At 45.8% G+C, this 20,564-nt stretch overlaps 1 protein-coding gene across 2 annotated transcripts in view; it reads left to right on the top strand.

The window, feature by feature from the left end:
* The window catches only part of UBASH3B (ubiquitin associated and SH3 domain containing B), a 138,160-nt gene that overhangs the window by 98,608 nt on the left and 18,988 nt on the right, over positions 1–20,564 (top strand). Inside the window, exons 2-6 of one of the 2 annotated variants that reach the window (XM_058544981.1) lie at positions 5,484–5,537; positions 6,287–6,473; positions 7,844–8,042; positions 11,472–11,641; positions 16,073–16,281. In XM_058544981.1, the coding sequence (XP_058400964.1) occupies positions 5,484–5,537; positions 6,287–6,473; positions 7,844–8,042; positions 11,472–11,641; positions 16,073–16,281 (819 nt within the window). Of the gene's footprint in view, positions 1–5,483; positions 5,542–6,286; positions 6,474–7,843; positions 8,043–11,471; positions 11,642–16,072; positions 16,282–20,564 lie in introns of both variants that reach the window. The other variant, XM_058544982.1, reaches the window with a different exon arrangement.

Here is a 20,564-nt window from a genome sequence, read left to right as displayed (position 1 = left end):
CTCAGAGGTGTCTCCACCATCCACATAGGCATTTAAGCTACAACTTCTAATCAGTCTCCAAGCTTCATTCAATCAACCATCCCAACATTCCCATCCTCATTAAAGTTCAACCTCTCAATGTCCCCCGTCTGATCTATTATCAAGGCCTTCTAAGTAGTTTCTGGCACACAGTTTATCTCCCTTAAATCCATCCCTCACATGAAAATCTGATCATGCCCCTCTGACTTACCGTCATTCATTGTTGCCCACTGCATAATGTGATCAGGTTCAAGCTCTCTAAAATGGCACAAAGACCTTGGTGAGCTGTCCCCTGCCTTTTCAGCTTGATCTTTACCTTCTTCCAGCTTTACCGTTTTTGCTCTAGTGTCATCAAACTCTAACTTCTCTGCACGTATCATGCTGTCTCTTGTCTTCATACATTAGCTCTGTCCATTCTCTTCACTTCACATGCCCTTCTCTCCTTTCAACTTTCTCTAGCCAGTACTTACTCCGCTTTTTAGATCCAGATAAAGCATCATTTCTTCTAGGTCAGATTTCCAAACTTTCTGAGTTTACAGCACCCTTAGTGTCTCAGTAATTTTTATGTAGAGCCTGTAGGCCAACATAAATACCTAACAGTTCTGTATATTTAGTAGTTAGATCCAAACAACTTAAGTATTTATCTTCTTAACAACTTAAGAGCCATGTGAAAAAATAATACACAAAATTGAAAAGAAGTAACATTTTCATTTCATTCTTTTTTTTTTTTTGTGAGGAAGATCAGCCCTGAGCTAACATCTGCCAATCCTCCTCTTTTTGCTGAGGAAGACTGGCCCTGTGCTAACATCCATGCCCATCTTCCTCTACTTTATATGGGATGCCGCCACAGCATGGCTCAACAAGCGGTGCATCGGTGCACGCCCGGGATCCGAACCGGCGAACCCCGGACCGCCACAGCGGAGTACATGCACTTAACCACTTGCGCCACCGGGCCGGCCCCTCATTTCATTCTTAAATAATCACAACCATTTACTAATGGGCTGTGTGTGTCTGTTGGGCACTGCACAACTGCTCAAACCTTAGAATCAGGTTGGACACTGCCACTCTCATTTCCTGTTCCACGTTGGTTTTTGCTGGGTACTTGCTTTTTATTACAGCAGTTGCAAAAACTCCAGCTTCACAAAAATATGGCATCAAAAGGAATGTAACACAGTCTAATGTTGCAACTATAACTACCTCAAGCGTGGAGCTTGTGGGATGTCCAGCAGAGGTTAAGTATTGCTATGTTTCCCTCAAAAACTTAAATATCCCATGGCACCCCTTTGAGCCTCCTGTGGCGTCCTGACCTGAGAGTAGCTTTGTATACAATTTGAGAACCTCAGCCCCAGAAACTACCCCCCACACTGAGTGAGTACGCCTATTCTGAGCTGCCTCAGCACGCTGTACACATCTCTGTCATGGCCATTACCATATTGCATTGTAAGAAGCTGCTTGTGTGTCTGCTTCTTTCAGTAGGGCTGTGAACTCTTTAAGGGCAAGGACCATTCGTTCCTCTTCTTTGTATGCCCAGGGGTAATACAGTGCCCGGCATACAGCTGGTGTTCAGCTGAGAGGAACTGAACTACCAGGAGGGTCAGAGACCACCGTGGAACCCCAGAGAACTAGGGTGGCTGCAGAGGAAGTCAGCCTGGATGACAATTAAACAGGAAATTCCAGTCAAGCTCAAAACCTGTGGTTCTGAGAGGGAGTGAGAATCCTGCTGGACTTGGACATGGGACCAGCCCGAATCTACTCCGTCAGGCCTGAATCCAGCCGAGGGAACCAGAGGCTAGTGTCTCCGAAAGGGCCCCAACCAGTCAAACCTTAGATCAGAGAGCTACACTCAATACACACTTGGTTTTAGTTTTGGTTTTCATTTGGTGTCCTGGTAAGAGTTCCTTGGGAGGAGAAGGGAAAAAGAGAGTGGAAGGAAGGAAAGAAGGAAAGAAAGGAATGAAGGAGAGAAGGAAGAAGGAAAGAAAGCAAGGAAGGAAAGAAGGAAGGGAAGAAGAGAGGGAGAAAGGAATGTTGCTTTGTCTCACTCGAACTGGAAAGGGATTTTTCCTTTCCAAACTTCCTTTAAAGGCACGAGGGCATCTCTGTAACCCTAGTGGTTGGGTAGAGCTGTAGCCCTGGGGCCAGACCAACCTGGAATCCAAAATTCCACGGAGCTGAGGGCAGAGAGTGGGAGGAATCCCAGCCCTCCCAGCTGGAGTGAAGCAAGGCCCTCAGTGGATGCTGCTGGTTCCTAATTTGGCTAATTTCCTCACAGCTGCTTGCCTGATTTTTTTGATGAGCCATTGCTTTTTTTTTTGATTTGTGTGTCCTTCCCTATTATTAGCAGGGCATCAGAGTTTGCATCTTTTTTTTTTTTCACATTCTGCTAAGAATGAACCCTAGATATAATTGGGAAAGTAAGGACCAGGGTCAGAAGTCAAATTTGTGTTCTCACGTAACTGAACTTCAGCAGTTCACATGTCCCGCCAATTCTAACCACGAAGGTCCCCTCTAAACAATTAATTGCTGTCATCCAATGGCTGGACTACTCTCCTTTGAGTTGAAAGGGATGCTCCCCCTTTATCTGCTCAAGGTCTCCGGCAATCTCTGCCAACTTCTGAGTCACTGAGGGTAGCAGCTGTTCAGGCTCAGCCTGGTGTTGGGGTCCACCCCACACACCCCACTGTTTTTGGCATTGGCCCTGTCGATGGACCGTGGAGGTGGGAGCTCTATGGCAACAGTCATTCTTCACTGGTGGGGGAGGGGGGCCGTGTTCTGCCACTGCCCATGTTCAGTCTGTTCTGTGGGCAGAGTTCTGGGAACAAACGCAACCCAAATCGTCGTCAGCCTGGCAGTGCATGAAGGAGCAGCGGAGCTCTGCCTGTGGCTCCTGACCCTAAGGAAGTGGTGAATTTACTCCCCGTGCGACCTCCTGCCTAGAGAATCGCACACCTCTGTTTCAGATCAGTAACTTTTTTCTAGAAACTTTCCAAAAAAGCAAAACACTTTTCTAGCACATTACTGCCAGGAAGTTCTTTCTAGTATCTAACTCAAGCCCTTTGTGCCATAGCAAAAGCTTATTTTACTTTGGCTGACCCTCACTAGAGAAGGTACATCAGATACGATAACCTTCCATAAAATTGAAAACTTCTCAGATTTGTCTTCTTCAGAAAGAAGAATTTGGGTTTCCATAGCCTTTCGTCATAGTTTTATCACCCAAACCTTTCATAATCTTTCTCAGTTGTATCTTTGAACCCTCTCCAAAACTTGTCTTTTGAGTTACGAGGACCATAACTTAATTAGATCTTTCATTTCCAGAGGGTACTCCTAGTGCTTAGGAAAAATAAATTAAATTTGTCAGATATATTTCATTGGAGGAAGGGCCTGGAAAAAAAGAAATTGGATCCTTTACATAAATAGCACATTGTACCACAAATGAGTTTTCCTTTACCCAATTGTTTTTGAAACAATGGGTCTTTTTTTGGTGATTTAATCCTCAGAGATTCTAACCTCTAAAAGACCATGATTTGTGTTCTTTTGTGGGTTACGCAAAGATGTGTGGGTTACACAGCAAGATGTGTGTGGCCTCTGATGGTCTAGTAAGCAGTAAAGGAAACAGGCTGGCAACTTGCAGCAATTAAGCACCTTATCCAGGTGTGGGAATGGTTGGGGTACGCTTGTTTTCCAGCCTTTTCTGTACCACCTTCTGTTCCGAAAGGTTCGGAGGGATCTGCCTTGCTTCTCCTAACTTCATCTTACTGTAAGTAGGTGTGTCTTCTGTAGTGCTGTTCTACTTAGCTGTGCAGATTTCTTTATCCTGATCATTTGGTCTTTGTGCTCAGATTTTCATGGGGAAAAGGAAGGTATTTATTTAACCTTGGGCTGTGGAGCCGAGCGACAGAGGCTGGCCTTCACTCAGCCATCACCTTAGCCAGGCTGCTTTGAGCGCGTTACTTTATTTCTTTCACCTGAGTTTCCCCTTGTATAAAGCAAAGATGTTGGGCTCACAGATGATGTCTGAGGTCCCTTCCAGTCTGACCCTCTGTGATTCTCACAGCATCTACTGGCTCCCTAGAGGGACCAGGAAAAGGAAGGAGGAGTTGGATTTAGCAGCCAGTCGGGAAAAAGATGCTTAGAAAGAGTGTCGATTTAAACTAGAATTCCCTCCCCTCTCTTCCCTATCCCAAGGCCCTTGAATCGGTGTGTAGTATAAAGGGATGGGAATGATCATTTATTGGTTACCTCCAACATTTCAGGCACTGTTCAAGGCTCCTTATATACACACCTCATGATAGAGTAGATGTCCTATGTGTCTTCTACCACCACAACCACCACACACCTCCCCCCCCCACTCCCACCCAGAGGAGTCTACCCTCTTCAGGTCTCACTTGAAATGTCACTTCCTCAGTAAAGCCTTCCCCGACCTCTCAGCCCAGGTTAGGTCTCCCTGTCGTATGTTCTTATGGTTCCCTGTGCTCTCCCTTCATTACACTTATCACCAATGTAATTCAGTAATGATCTGTAGGATTAATGTGTTCATGCCTGCTCCGCTGAAAGCTCCTTGAGGGCAGGGGCCTTTATAAGTTTTGTTTTTCACTATATTCCTGGAGCCTGGCACAGTAATAATGACAAAATAATAGCAATTCAGTATTTATTGAATAAACATAAACACGAATGCATGAATGGATGGATGACTGACAGCAAAGCTGGATACAAACCCAGAACTCTCTGGCTCTTGGAGACTGGTCTGAAATTTCAGAAGCGCTCTACTTGTTGCTTGTACACAAGGGCCTCACTGCCGTAACCATCCTGCGACACTGCCCCTCCGGTAGTAGAGCTTGGTGTTGTTTCTCCAGCAGTGGGAGTGAGAACATCACTGCTCTAGCCATACTCTTTTACCCAGGGCTACTTGTCCCCACAGATGTCTATAAAATCATGGGAGATTATGGGTCCAGCCTGAGGCTGGTGGTGGTGGTGGTTGGAGGTGGGTGAGAGGAGGCACTGAATTGAACCAAACCAATGGTCCTTTGGGCATCTTGTCTCAAGTTTTAATATCATCAGCACCACTTTCTAACACATTTTGCCAAGGGGCCGCAAATAAACGCTCTCTCTGTAGGGGATCTGGGTCAGTAAAAGCGAGTGGGTGAAAAGGAAGGGGGAAGAACCAAGACATGACAACCTTTCGGGAAGCAAAAATAAAACTCTGATCTGAAAGCTGCTGAAAATAGACTGTATGGGCTGTCAGGCTGCATGCAAATCCAATGCTAATGACATGGAAATTAATTACAAGTCCTAATTTCCATGTGCCTTGCTGCGACCCTTAGGGGAAAACCCTGCTGCAGGTGTCTCCCCGCCATGGAGGAGGCTTTGATGTCACTTACTTCACATTCAGCTCTCGCCACTGCAGGGAGAAGAACTGAGAAGAGGCTAAAAATATTAACAATAGAAATTTGATTTTTTTCTTCCAGACAAAAAGCCTTGGCATCCACAGGAGGAAGAAGTGTTCAGGCAGCATGTGACTGGTTGGTATGAAATAAATAAATTGAGAAAATAGCATGTAATTAACTCGAAGTGTATGTGGATGAGCAGGGATGTGCAGCCTTTCTCTAATGGACCCTTCCAGGGGGGAGATGAGCCAAAAGACCATGTGACAACCCATTTATCAAGCTGATTGCCTCCTCTGCCCTGGCCCCAAGGCGTCCTTCTCCTTAAGCTGTGAAAGAAATTCAAAGTATTTCCAAGATAGAGCCCCATCACAATATCCACCCCCTCCAGTCACTGAAAGATACACTTTAGGGGTGTGGATGCTGGGCAAATCAGTTTAGAAAAAATCCTGCTTACCCTCTAGGATATGGCTACCCAGGGCAGACCCCACAAAGCTACCCTAGAGAAGCTTCCCTTGTCTTTGGAGGCACACGGGTTTAATCATAGACTGAACTGAAGGGACAGGCCAGGTTGGAACTGTACTGGTGGATTGGGAAAGGATTTGGGGTTTATCCCAGAATGCTTCCTGGAGAGCAAATTTGGGATTTTTTTTTAGGGAGTTGTGGGCCCCGGGTGCAGTATGACAGACAGGAGAAGAGAAGTTGGTGCATCTGAGAGTTGGTTATAAAGTGTGAGCTTTGAGGGGTAGCAGCATTTTAAAGCAGAAAAATGAAAACCTTTCCCCTTGTAGTACCTGGGGTGTGGAACATACGGAGGGTGGATCTTTCTCTTCGCTCCCTTCCATTATTCTGAAGTGAGGCCTGCTTGGCTCTCTTCTCTCTTACAGGTTATTCTCCCATGTCGGGGATCCCTTCCTGGATGACCCCCTGCCCCGGGAGTATGTCCTCTACCTCCGCCCCACTGGCCCCTTAGCACAGAAGCTCTCTGACTTTTGGCAACAGTCGAAACAGATCTGCGGAAAGAACAAGGCACACAACATCTTCCCCCACATCACCCTCTGCCAGTTCTTCATGGTGAGCTACAATCCCCTTACCCCCCGCCCTGGGGAGCCTGCTTCCCGTACCCCAGCCAGCCCCTTGGGACCTGGAGTCAAAGTCAGGAGTCCCTCGGGAAGCTGGCGGGAATAGTCATGGGCCCCTAGAGTTGGATGGGCCTTGGAGGCATCAGTGAGGTCCACGGCTACTCACCCCAGCTCCTCTTTCCAATATCTGCTGGGGCCCAGGAGCACTCTAGGTTTGGTGTAGCATTGTGATGACCGCGTGCTCCTCAGGACCCTAGGGACAAGCCTGACCCACTGAGTGACACATTGGTCTGGCAGCCACAAAGGGAACAGATGCGCTAACCCAGCTTCACCCTTGTCAGCTGGCAACCTTTCCACTCTCACAGCAAGGAAAGAGTAGAAAGTAGAGAGCTGGGAACAAGAAACGTAGTCTATAGACAGGGAAAGCGACTTTAGCCTCTTGGACACTGCCCATGGGTTTTGTCTCGTTAGATCTTTCTAGAGATGACAGAGATACCTTTCACCTGGCATAGTTACCTAGTTCATAATCCTAGCTATCACAAAGCTTATTTAATGACTAAACTAAATCCCCCTCACTGTAATAAATATGTTTCATCTACTTTAGCTCTCTGGGAAGATGGAGAAGAATTGATTTATCCAGGTATATTCAAGACAAGGCAGAATGGTAGCACTTTAAGATAATATATTTTTTTTAATATTTTGGGTTGTTTTTTCCAGAGTCTCTCTCCTTCTTTCTTTTTTTTTTTCAGGTAAAAATATGTTCCTAACATCGTCTCCCTTACCATTCACTCTGAAAATTAAAATGATTATCATTTCCTCTTAGTCATCCCAGAATCGTTCTCAAAAGCATTCAGAGTTGTAGACACTCATTCTTCCAATGCTCTGAAGAGGGTAGGAGGGTGATGTCACAGCTCTCTGAGCCTCATTCTTCCCAACTATCATGGGGGCGGAAGTAGAGTCAATTTTTGATTGTCTAAGAGGAATAGAACAGGCACAGATGATGCAAAACAATAGAAAACATAACACAATTTATCCTGGGGTGTGGTATTCTTTCCTGACATGTTCCTCCATTCTTCCTTTCTGCTGGACCAGTCCTACTGCATTCTGGCTGGGTTCAGAGGGGCACATTAGAGCAGGGAGGGAGGGGAGAGGTCGTCCATTGCCCTAGTTTAATTTACCAGTTGGATAATATATTTCCTAATTGGGAGTCTGCAGTTCTTCTCTCTCCTCACAAACAGAAGCGTTCATTTAGTAATTGCATCATCAGCCTCCAGCTCTGGGCAGAAGATGCCAAATGTTAAGTGGCAGCCGATGTCTGTCTCCCCTTGTCTCTGAGTGAAGCCTCTTGCTTTCCCCTGCCAGTGTGAGGACAGCAAGGTGGATGCCCTGGGGGAAGCCCTGCAGACCACCGTCAGTCGCTGGAAATGTAAGTTCTCAGCCCCGCTGCCCCTGGAGCTCTATACCTCCTCCAACTTCATCGGCCTCTTCGTGAAGGAAGACAGCGCAGAGGTCCTCAAGAAGTTTGCCGCTGACTTTGCTGCGGAGGCAGCATCCAAAACCGGTGAGCCAACACAGCTGCCAGGCCAGCCCTGGGTCCTGTGGATCAGAGAGTTGGGAAGGAAAGGGATGGGTAATTATTGTGAAGGAGTGAGATGGAGTCAGGAGGTGGAGGGTCCTGCAGGCACGGGCAGAACATGACAAAGATCACAGCCATTTCCTGCAGCATCCCATACTTCTTCGCTCCGTTTTAAAAATATTAAACTACTGTTCTGCTAACCCTCTTGAGAGAATGTCCAGTGCCTACTCACTAACACCCAAGTTAAAGGTACACAAATGACTGTTCCCCATGGAACTAGAAATGTATTCTTTTGTAGTGCCACCTTCTTCTCCCAGTTCAGAATTAAGGAACCTTCCTTTCTTCTTCCCAAACTCCCTCCCATGCAGGCATTTATCTGGGTCTCACTCCAGAAGGACCCAGGGCTTTGCTCAGGGGGTAGCATAGTACATAGAGTGGAACCACTTTCTATCAAATAATAATAAAACCCACTGAGCCAACACCCTTCAACTCGCTGAAACCCATAAGACAGACCTCTAAGCCTCAAAGTCAGGCCAAAAATGCCACCCCTACAAGATGGCTCCTGCTCTTTTCATGGCAGCTCTTAGTTCAAGCAACCGAGATTTCCCATCAAAGGAATTAACTTAAAGGGATGCTCAGGATGTGTGCTGACTTAGAGGCAGGAGGCATGGAGAGAGGACAAGAGGGAGAAGTGTGCCAAGCATCTCCTGTCTGACTCCGGTGCAGACAAGCTCACTGAGCTGAGCAAGAGCCTTACCTGCAATGTGACAGAGACAGTGGGGTGGGGAGTCTCTGTTGGCTTCTTTAAGAATGAAGTCATGGTGCCAGCCCGGTGGCATAGTGGTTAAGTTTCCGTGCTCCACTTTGATGGTCGGGGGTTCGCAGGTTGGGATCCCGGGTGCAGACCGTTGCGCCGCTTGTCAAGCCACGCTGTGGCGGTGTCCCATATAAAGTAGAGGAAGATGGGCACGGATGTTAGCCCAGGGCCAATCTTCCTCAAAAAAAAAAAAAAAACAGAATGAAGTCACAATCTGCAGGTATTTATTGAGCACCTACTATGTGTTTATCTATGAGAAATGCAACAGAGCATAAGAAATGGTTTCTCCTGGCTAGCGGTACAGTTGGGAATCTCAGGTCAGTCACCGTGTGATCACAGAGCTTGAGAAGAGAGAGGCCATCATGAGGTGGAGTGGTTCCACCTTCACGGAAGAGAGGAAGCTCACACTGGGACCTTGTTGATCTGTAGATGGAGGAAGGGCTCTGCAGGGGGGCAGGCAGCGTGAGCACAGGCAGAAAGGAACAGGGCAAGCGCGGAGGACAGTGTGGAGGCCGCCCTGGCCAAAGCAGAAGGTGCGAGCGGCACAACTGAATCCAAGTGTTGAATGCAAGGCTGGAGCTGGGCTTGCCAACCCCACATCGTGTGGAGGGCCAGAGAGGGGGAAGGCCTGAGTAAAGCCACGCGGTTTGCTCCTTGGTCTCCTGACCTTTGGCCTGTACCTCACCTGCCATTGTTTCTTGCTGCTATTTTCATCCCTGACTCGGTCCTTTTGCTCCGTGTTCATCTTTTCCAGAAAAGCCCCAATAGGGCTCAGGACTCGAGGAAGAGTGTGTTGAGGGCCCAGCACCACTGAGCGGGGTCACAGCGAGGTCTCCACTCTCAGAGGAACTCCAGGCCCTTAAGACACCTTGTCTACTTTGGGAGCGGGGCGTCCTTAGACCCCCTCCCCAGGTACCCCTCCTCCCCCGGGACCGGTCTCTGCTTTCTGACTTTGGTGGAGCCTGCCATTTCACAGGAGTTGAATATTTCAGAGAAATGGCATAATAGAGAGGCAAATTATTTCCTGTTCCTATCCCTCTACCTCAGGGAGATGGCTCTTTTTCATCCCACAGTAGCTATTGTCGAAACCACTAAAACTCCCACAAGGACCAAAACTAATGCTGTAGCCACAAAACCCAAATCCTTCACAAATGAGTGAAGTGCGTCTCAGCCAGGACTGTGGCTGATTCCTAAGGTACATATTGAGTGAGAGGTGGTCAGGCCCTTGCTTGCTTGCTTTCCTTGTAGGAAGGGGAGAGTCAGTCCCTCTCCAAGAATCTGTGACCACTTTCTAAGAACTGGGCCGGCTCAGGTCTCTGCCCTTGTGCAGCCCCCTGGTGGTGATTTGGAGAACTGGGTGGCCCTGCCCTGTGTAGCTGGCCTAGCTCTTGCAACCTAATGTGGAATGCAGGCCACACCATGTCTTTCCCCTAGAACATCTGCCGTGGTATTCTAGAGTTTTTTCTTTCAGCAAGTAAACTTAGTGTCATCCTCCATCCTAGATGGTTTAAGGAGATTCATTCATGTGAATTCATTCATTTAACAAACACAAAAGCTGATAACCTGCTGAGCATTGGGGATACATTGTGAACAAGACACAAAGCCCATGCCTCATGGGGCTTACAACAAAGAAATGCAATGCGGTATAGCAGAAAAAGTGCTCAAAACCAAAGATTCAGCTTCTACTTGTATCTCTGTGACTTGAGCAAGCCCCTTAATTTCTCACATTCCTTAAATTTCCTCTAGTTGCATCTTTAGTGTTCTGGCTTGGGCAGTAGATGGATCTCCCCCATTTAAACATGTACAAAAGAGAAAGAAAAGCCATTCCCATGTGTAGGTAGGTTGGTTTGGTTTGGTTTGTTTTTTAGAGTGTCTTAGAATAACAGTCTGTACTTTAAACCAGTGGTTCTCAACGGGGGCAGTTTTGCCCCCCTGGGGACATTTGGCAATATCTGGAGTAATTTTTGGTTCTCACAACTTGAAGGGTGCTACTGGCATCTAGTGAGTAGGGGCCAGGGATGCAGCTAAAAACCCTAGAATGCACAGGACAGCACCCACAACAAAGAATTATTTGACCCAATGCTGTTGAGAAACGTTGTATTAAACTTTGAAAATATTCCATCTTTTTCCATTGTTTTTCCATCAGGGCCACCCAGAAGCTAAGAGACTTTATTTCAAAACAAAGGCAGTACAGCTTAGGGAGTCACAGGATTATAAAATTTGCTCTATTTCTACATAAATTAGTTCATTCCTTTAGGTCTCAGTTTCCTCATCTGAATGGTGGGGCCAGTGATAATCAGTTGGAATTGTTGTGGAGCCAAGTGAAAGGATTACCTCTCAGCTGATCCATAGCTCCTACAGAAAAGCCAGATGTGTGGCTCTTGATCTTCGAATTGTGGTTTGATTCAGGATTTGTTACCCCTCCCCGCTTATTCTGCTGCTGTGAAGGAAAGAAACAGCTTTTGTCTGACCGAGGGACTCCCTCCTTTGTTATTTGGGAAGCAGAGTTTATGAGGGCACCTGTCTGTGTTCTTCCTTAAGTCTCCACCATTGCTATGACCACCACATTCTAGTAACTGTTTCCTTTCTTGTTCCAGAAGTACATGTGGAACCTCATAAGAAGCAGCTGCATGTGACCCTGGCTTACCACTTCCAAGCTAGCCACCTACCAACCCTGGAGAAACTAGCCCAGAATATTGATGTCAAACTAGGGTGCGACTGGGTGGCTACCATATTCTCTCGGGATATCCGATTTGCTAACCATGAGGTAATGTCTCTCCTGACTCTACCAGAGGCGCAGGGGTGCAGTCAGAACCAGGAGAGCTTGGGGCTTGCTGCCACAGGGAGATGGGTACCAAAGGAAGGCAATGCAGCAAGTGCCAGACCAGGAGTCGGCTGGCCCAGGATTTGTCTAGGTGCTACCCGACTCACTGGGAAGCTTTGAGCTTGCATCACTCCTCTCTGGGTGCTGAGTGGCCCACCTGTGTACTAGCCCCATTGTTCTGTCTGCCCTGCCAAACTTACTGGAATGATATAGAAATGAAGTGGGAGAATAGATAAAAAAGTACGTTGGAAAATTTTTAAATATTGTATCAGTTCATGGTGTTAGTAGATAGAAGACATCATCCTGATCTTAGGTGAGGAGGAGAACTCATAAATACAAAAAAATCTGTAAACACATAATCAATAGCTATTTGATGACACATAATCAACAGATATTTGCTGAATATCTATGGCATGCAAAGTACCATGGAACATACTAGAATTTTAAAATGTGGACCTGTCCTCAAGGAGCTTTGAGTCCAGCAGGGGAGAGAGAATAGACACACATGAAATGATAGCACAGACCAAATATTGTGAGAGTTTGTGTGGATCACATGGGAGGCACGATGGGACAATTGAATCCCAGTGCAGATGGAAGGATTGGCACCATCCTAGCATCCTTCTTTTGAGGGAATTGACATTGCTTTCCAGGACTAGCACATGCCATCCCTAAAGAGTAATATTGTCCTTTTTCTTCCTGAAGAAGAAGCTGAGACACGAAGAGATGAAGTGTCTGGTTCAAAACTAAATAGCAATTTAGGACCAGAGCTGAAGCCAGAACCCAGGGATTCTGACCAATAAAGATGGGCAACCCATCTGAAAAAAGACCACATCGTTTGATGAAAAATTTGTCATCCAGTTTAACTACATTTATGAAATAGTACTTATATTTGTTTCTCAATTTTACAGCAGCAAAAGAACTGATATTTTTTGTTAGTTTACATGGCCTTTTAACATCTCTTTTAGACATTTTTTTAAACATGAAAAACAGAACCTCAGGGTCTAGAGCAGGCAAACTCATCATTGTTTTGGAAGTGCTGGGAAGAGCTGACCCCTGAACGAAAGGTCCAGGCCTAGGCATGGGGCCTGTGAGGGTCAGGAACATGCAGCTTTGTCTGACTCTGCTGATGGGAATGTCGTGTCCTCCTTCCGAGTCATTTGATGCAAGTTTCTGTAAAGACACAACAAGGTGACTGGGCTTGATGTTACTTAAGAATTCTGACATCTCCTGGAATTGCTTAGGGTGAGCCCTAAATATAACAAGAGAGGTGTGCCTGATTGGACTCCTTCCGAGGGCAAAGGAAAAAAAAAGTCAAGTTCATGCAGATGGACTGTGAGAAGTCACCTTTCTAAAAGAAGGAAGGTGGCAATGGAATTTTACAAGGAATATCTTCTAATCAACACTGCCCTCCAGTTAACTCAAAGGGTAATTGCTTTTCTGCCTGACCCACATTCTGCTCAATTGGCACCGAGGGAAAGAGGCAGCAAGCACCCACATGAATAATTTTCTAAAAATACCATGGCCTCTTTTATCTCTTATGTGTAAAAGCTCATTTATTACTGTGCCTTCTGATAAAGTTCTCCCTCTGAGGTCGTTTGGCTTCACCTGAGCCCTCCTGCATATGTAAACTATTCTCGCCTTCTTTTTCTGTGCTCAGGAGGCTGGTTTGATTGATTGTCCCAAGGAGGTAACAGATGTCCAGAGAGGGAATGCAGCTTAGGCAAGGACACTCAGCAAATGATGTTTAGGAAGACTCCTAGGTCTCACCCCTCTGCTGTTTAGATTCTCACTTGATTTCGACTTGCAAATGTCTACTTGTGCTTCACATAGTCTCTCCCACATTCGTGATTACATTGGGCCATGCCAGTTTGATATGCCAAGCAATGGAAATCTAGAGGAAGGACAGAGTTACGCAAAAAGCATAAATTCTGGAGTCGGGCACACATGGCTTCAAATCCTGGCTGCATCGCTCCAGCAGTTGTTAGATTCACTTCTACAACTTCTGTGACTCTCCAGTCCGCAGTTTCCTCCTGTGTAAAATGGTGGCGATATTTTGCTGGACTGTTGTGTGGACTAAGTAAGAGGATGTATGGAAAGGCCCTAACATAATACCCAGCACAGAGTGGGGGCAACAACAACAACAAAAATTGCTGCTACTGTTATTGTTACTAAGAGTAAGAAGGGCTTAAAAGGCATTGAGGTTCAATTCCTAGAGTCACATAGGGCTGCAACAGTCCTTCTCAAGATGTCAGTCTGCAGACTTGGAGTTTAGTCCCCATGTAGGAAGGGAAGAAAAACATACATAAGATAGAGTCGAATTCTGACAAGCAGACGCTAAACATAAAACAAAAGAGGAAGTATAACGTAGTACAAAACTACGCATGTGTCCTGACAGCTCTCAAACTTAGGCTGACTTTTCCATGTGCTTTTGGTGAGTAGGAAAGGACTGTGGGGACATGGGTACCAGATATAATTTTAGATTTGCTGCGATGCCTTAATTCTTTTATTGCTTATTCAATAAATCAAAGCTACTTATTGTCCAGCTCACATTGTCTCCTGCCCTCCTCTGCTGTGCCTCGATTTCCCTGCAGATAACCTAGAGATAGAATACTCGCCCCCTGAGTGATAGGAGGAGTGAGTTCTTCTCTGAAGTCATGTGGAGTTTCTCAAAGGAAAGGCACTACTGGGCCAGAGGCATTATTAGCCAAAACCGTGCTGTGCTTGAGTATCTAAGGAACACGAGTTTAGACTTGTTTGCCTCATGACTCGCTGCCTCTCTCCACCCTGTTCCAGGAAAAAGAATGTTCCTTTTGGTGAATCATCACATACCTAGCTTTGAGATTTAAGAGAGTTCTTGTGAATTTTTTTTTTTAAGTTGTTTTAATAACCCAGCAGAAAACCTTTCTGGTTGGTTTGGAAAAGTGGTTTGAGTGTGTATGTGGCAGAGGAATGGGGAGACGATCAGAAGACAAGAAGGTCTAGAGCTGAAAGATGCTGGAGTCAGAATTAGGGAAAGACCAGATACCCTACATAAAAGGAAAATCAGAACGCCAGTGGTGCAGTCGAGTTCTGTGCATTATCACTTTCATTCTTTCAGAAAAATCACATTTTTACTGGCTCCTTTCATTAGAGACTTCCAGAAGGAAATTCTTTTCTTTATAACATGTTCTGATGTATCACCTTGACACCAGTGAGCTGATGAGCTCACAAGCCTACCCAACACAGAGTCCAGGGGTCAGGGTCAGCTAGAAGGAAAGATACCACCTGGGAAGTCAGAGGTCATGTTCAAGAGAAATAATTATGTCCCTTCTGTGTACAAGCCTCTGTCTTAAGGAGTTTTCTTGGATTGTCTCATTGAAATTTTATTGTCCAGGTACTATTTTACAGATGAGAAAACTGAGGCAAAACAAAGTTAAAACCTGAAAGTGGGAACCAGAATATTTCACCTGCCACTCATGGCTGTTAAAGGAAAAGCTGTGAAAGCCTTTCCATCTTCGTGTCTCTTGTGAAACAAACAGGATAGGAAATATTTTCCTCATTGTGGATGTCTCCTGCTGTTAATTAAAAAAATAGTAAAATAAATCTTTTCCAAAGTACCTTCACGCCTATGCCTATGATGTTTATATATACTGGGAAAGGAGGCAAAAAATGGAATAAATTGGCCAAGTGGCATGGCCTATGGTTGGCCCTTGGGGCTTTTTCTGAGCCCAAAGAAGGAACACGTGGTCTCCATCTGTTTGCTTATGAAAGCTGGTTACACAGACATACACATTGATGACTATGCAAGACAGCTTTCTTTCAGGGTCTTGGTTAAAAATGTAGGTTTAGAGAAAGCTCCTTGAAGGCAGGGACCATGTCTTGTTTAAGCAGCTGAGTTACATAGAAAGGGAAATACTTAACTCCCAAACCCTTCCTATAGGAGAATCTCTCCATCTGGCCCATCTGTAACCCCCATATAGAAGCCTGACTTTCCATGAGCTGGGTTTCAAGTGTCTATTATGGTGCCTCTCCCAGCAGATGGAGCAGGGGAAACTAGGTCCAACCCCATTTGTATAGCAGTTTACTGGAGAGCCTATGAACTTGTAGATGAATTTCTAAAAACCATATCTGAATCCTGACGGGAAGCCAAGACATGCCTGAAGGAAAGTCTGGAACCATCCAGTAGCACCAGGCACATACCCATGGTACCCTGATAAAAGAAGAAATGTTTTCTGATCTGAATCCAAATCTACTCAGAGCCTGCAGAGCCTGCAGACCCTGGGGTACTTGTGAATGTCAACATCTGGATAAAGCAGAATACACTGACGTGCCCTGGAGACACCTGGAAGAATGGATCAGATGTGAGCCTCACTCATCCCTCTCTTCCTTTTTCAGACATTACAGGTGATCTACCCCTACACCCCACAAAATGATGACGAGCTGGAGCTGGTCCCTGGGGACTTCATCTTCATGTCTCCCATGGAGCAGACTAGCACCAGCGAGGGCTGGATCTATGGCACATCCTTAACCACCGGCTGTTCCGGACTCCTGCCTGAGAACTACATTACCAAGGCTGACGAATGCAGCACTTGGATATATCATGGGTAAGCAGACTCAAAGTTCGTTGCCTGCTGCTGTTTGAAGAACATTGCAGACTTTGAGGAGGTGGCGGGTAAATGGACTTGATCCTGGACACACAGGGCAGCAGTAAGAGTAAATGGAGTCCGTGGGAAAGAAAGCTTTGTTGGTTCCAGACTTGCAGGAACCGGCTGGCTTGGGGCATGGGGAAATGAAAGGTGGACTGCTCCGTTCCACTCTGCCTGCCCCATTTGGTGTAGCTGAGTTTGTGATCGGAGACTAAACTGAGGCTGCTTTGGGGTCCATCTCTTCTGGCTGAAGTGTGGGTCAGCCCAGGGCTGAGTCTTCATGGCTTTCGGGCTTCTGTCTACTTTGTCCTGGGTCATTGCTCAGGGTAGTCTGACACTGCAGGCAGCTGGCAGATTCCCACGAGGCCAGCCAGACCAGTAGTGAGAGGATTTGCGAGAGTCAGGAGACCTAACTTACCCCTCACTGGTTAGGTGACCCTGAGCAAGTCCTCCGACTTGGCACATGAATGCCTAGATGACAGAGGCTGTGTCTAAGGAAATGGGCAATTGCCAGAACCTAAAAAAGGCACATGGCCTCCCAGTCTTCTTAGGGTGATAACTTTCACCCGTCGTTCACTACTATTTTGCCCCCGAACCAAACTGGTCCATGTTCAGAGTAGCCTGCGTTGTATGACTAGCTTTGTCCTGATAGATAAAATAGGAGCAAAGGCACCTTCTCTTTCTTAATCTGAAAAGCTCAAAGCCAGCCAGCCCTTGCGTGGCGCACGCGGGCATCTCGCCAGGGTGTGCATGCTGGTTTGTTTTTCCTCCCTCTGGTTCTTGCCATGTGCCAACGTGGCTGAGAGCCGGAAGCTCTGAGCACCAGCTGCATGGCGTCTGACACTGTTATTACCACCACAAAAGAGAAGCGGAGGGGCAATTTCAGTGAGTGTTTTGCCTGAAGGGAGAAAAGAAAAGAAGTTTCCCTACCCTGGTTAGCAGCAAGCAGACAAGTTACGAACCCAAAGATGGGAAAGAACACCTTCTTCCTTAATTAATAACGCCCTCTCCTGCAAACCTGGCCTCTTCCTTCCAGTCCACTCCCCACCGCCACCCACACCCCGTGAACATCCATTATTTTGTGGCACAAATTGGAAGGTCAGGCTGCCTCATGTTCCCCAAACAGTTGCTTTTTCAGAAATGTTTCTGAACATCAAGATAAATAAGTTGGGTTTCCAAAGTCACCATTTTATCCCCATAAAAACAAGTGAAGCATAATATACGTGAATAAACTGAGAACTAAAAGGTTATTTGTCTGAAGATGCACAGCTTGCAGATCACTTTCTTAAAAGCAGGGCTACACGTGGGAAAAGAGTATGTGGGAAGCCCTGCTGCCCATTTCAGATCACTCCATCCAAAGGCACTCTTGCCCAGATTAGAGCTCAGGCTGAAACATGGATGAGCCTAAGGGACTTCACAGGGAGGTCTGTATGTCATCTCATTTTATTCTAAGAGATTACTAGTAATGTTATTTCCCTGGGAACCACGTCTGAAATTAAACTGTCAGCTTCCACAGCCAACCCTGCTGAGAGTGGGAAATAATGTTAGATGTTAGGATATCGTAATTAAGAATTTGAGTTTATATTCCAATAGTCTTGGATTCAAATCCTAACTCTCCTACTTACCAGCTGTGTGACCTTGGCCAAGTTACATTACCTCTCTGAGCCTCTGTTTGCTAATCTATAAAATGTAGATAATAATTGCACTTTCCTTACAGGGGTGTTGTGAAGACTGCAGTAAAAGGACTTAGCTTTCCAAGGATCAGTACCACGTATATAATGGCACGGAATCTAAAATAGCCATTATTAGCTTTATGATTTTTCTTTTCTTTCTAACTTGTGTTTTCCAGTGCTCTCTTACATGCTCGTGAAATGAAATGTCCCTTCCACAAAAGCAATCTTATAGAAGAATTGCCCCTTCCTACTTAGCCCCAGAGGTGGAAATGACTCAGGGAGGCAGAGCCCAGCTCGCTATAAGACAGAACTTCTCTCACCTCTAACCAAAGTTAGCCTCGAGGAGGTAGAGCCACAGTGGGTGCTCAAACAGGACTTGGCTGACTTGATGGGAAGTTACTGAAGGGATTCAAGCGACAAGTAGGGACTTGGGGCCTGTGACCCTTCCCAACCCTTGGTAACCTGTCCTCAGTTCTCTGAGTCCCTCCTAAAGACATATTTTCCTACCATCCTTACTCAGAACAAGGCAAGATGCTGTAGTATCCCTAGATGTTGTCAGTTGGTGAAGCCCCGTTGTGTCCTCTGAGTTGGAGTGGGCTGGCCGGTCCTTCTGGGCTTACGCACAGTCCTGATGTGTCTGAGGGAGGTGCCAGCATCTCCCCCGTGCTTGAGAAGATGTTCTGGGTGTCAGGTTCGGCTTCCTTCCTCCGCTGCTCTCAACATAAAGCATCTGACTATTGTCTTACTGGAACTGACAGCCCCAACTGTCTCAGAGTGAGTCAGGTCCTTTGATTATAATGACAGTTAAGAAGTGAAGGAGGTTGGCATTCTCCGTGCCGACTCAGCTGGAGGAGAGAGAGAGAGAATTCTATCAGTGTCTTCACAGCTGTAATAAGGTAGAGAAATTAAGGGACATGTACAAGAAAGATGTCAGGATGATTCCACATATCCAGACATTTCAGGCCCTGAAGCTTTGACGAATCAGACAGTGACACTGAATTTTCTTTAACTGTGTGATGTTTGGGAGGGTCTCAGTTTAAAATCAAGGAGAAGAGCCAGTCTGTTAGACTGTGTGAATAGCACAAGATTTCCTTGGTCTACAGTTGCTTAAATTTTACCATAATAAGTCTCATTTGGCTGCACATCACGCTTACTGATGCAGCTTTGTTGAACTGCTGGTTCCTGGGTCCACCCCAGCTCTGCTGAATCACAGTCTGTGAGGAGTGGGGCTCAGGCATATGCATTTTTTAAAGCTCCCCTGGTGGTTCTGATATGCACAGAAGCTTAAGCATCACTTTTTCAGGGTATAAGTCTTCTGAGACTTTTGTGTATAAGTAGGATCAGTCGATTTACAGTCAAAAAAGGATACTTTGGAGAGGAAAGGGGGTGCTAAAATTATTAAAATCATAGTTTTTTGAAAAATTGTTTACTAACAACCAGTTTGCTTTATTATATTGGTGAAGTAAAAAGTTCTTTTCAAAAATAAAATTCTAAGAATAATTCTGTGTTAAAAATAAATAATCCAGAACAGATGTTCAACTGAACAGATTGCTGGGTCAACAGGTACACATCAGGACTAGGCTGGGCAAACTGGGATGTAGGGCTACCCTAGTGGTAAAGAAGTAAGAAACTTAAAATTTAAATGCTCTCCCCTGACACTGCCCAGTAATGCAGAAGGAGATGTTCATTGGATTTGCCTGACAACCATATTTAAATGGCAATGTTTATTAGATAAAGCTTTTTGGCAGCCTTCTTAGTCAAAATAATTTAAACCTGGCATGATTTGCTGCCTCCCTTTCAGCAAGATCTCTGGGCTTCTGTAGTTACAGTGTTACACCCAGAAATGAGAGTTCTTGGCTCACAGCTCTACGCATCTGGTGAGAATGGTCTCCTCTGAAATAACTCTGTATTTAGTCATCTTGTTGGAGGTGTTTATTGAGATGGGGAGAAGGGTCTGGAGGCTGAAGAAAATAAAATAGGGGATAATGGCCATAAGGTTTCCTTGACCAACAGTGTTACCAAACCAAGTGGGCTTGCCTCCTGGTGAGTTAAGTAAGACTCTACACCAGTGGAAGTCATCTCACAAAGTAAAGCGTATTTGCAGCAAATAGGAGGCCACGAGGAATCATTTCCAAAGTCATGGTGTCCCTGAACAAAGGGAAGCAGGAACTTTTATTTTGGTTGGGGAATGAATATTCAAAAGGGAGAGGCAGGTATTCACTTGCACAGGCTCAGTTGGAGAACATGCTTCCACATAAGGAGGCCTAAGCTCCTCCTGGAGAGATCTTTGCATTAAAAATAAGGCAAAGGTCATGGGTGTAGCTCTTGTGGGGAGGCTTGGTCAGTTTCTGGATGGTTGGTGGTTATATCTCCCTTGAGTTTCTCACTTAGTCATTTCAGGATGGTTGGTGGTGACATCTCTTTAACATACAAAGGAAAAGAAACAACTTGGAAAAACAGTTAGTTGCTTCCAAACCTACTTTTGAGTTTCTTGAGGTGCCTAGTCGGTGACAGTAGGAGCCACAGGCAAAGTGGTGGAGATAGTAAAAATCCTCCGTCTAATTTGTC

The sequence above is a fragment of the Diceros bicornis genome, chromosome 7 (genome assembly GCF_020826845.1).
Source record: "Diceros bicornis minor isolate mBicDic1 chromosome 7, mDicBic1.mat.cur, whole genome shotgun sequence".
Lineage (NCBI taxonomy): Eukaryota > Metazoa > Chordata > Mammalia > Perissodactyla > Rhinocerotidae > Diceros > Diceros bicornis.
The sequence above is the reverse complement of the archived record's forward strand: the minus strand, read 5'-3'. Positions and strand labels throughout refer to the sequence as shown.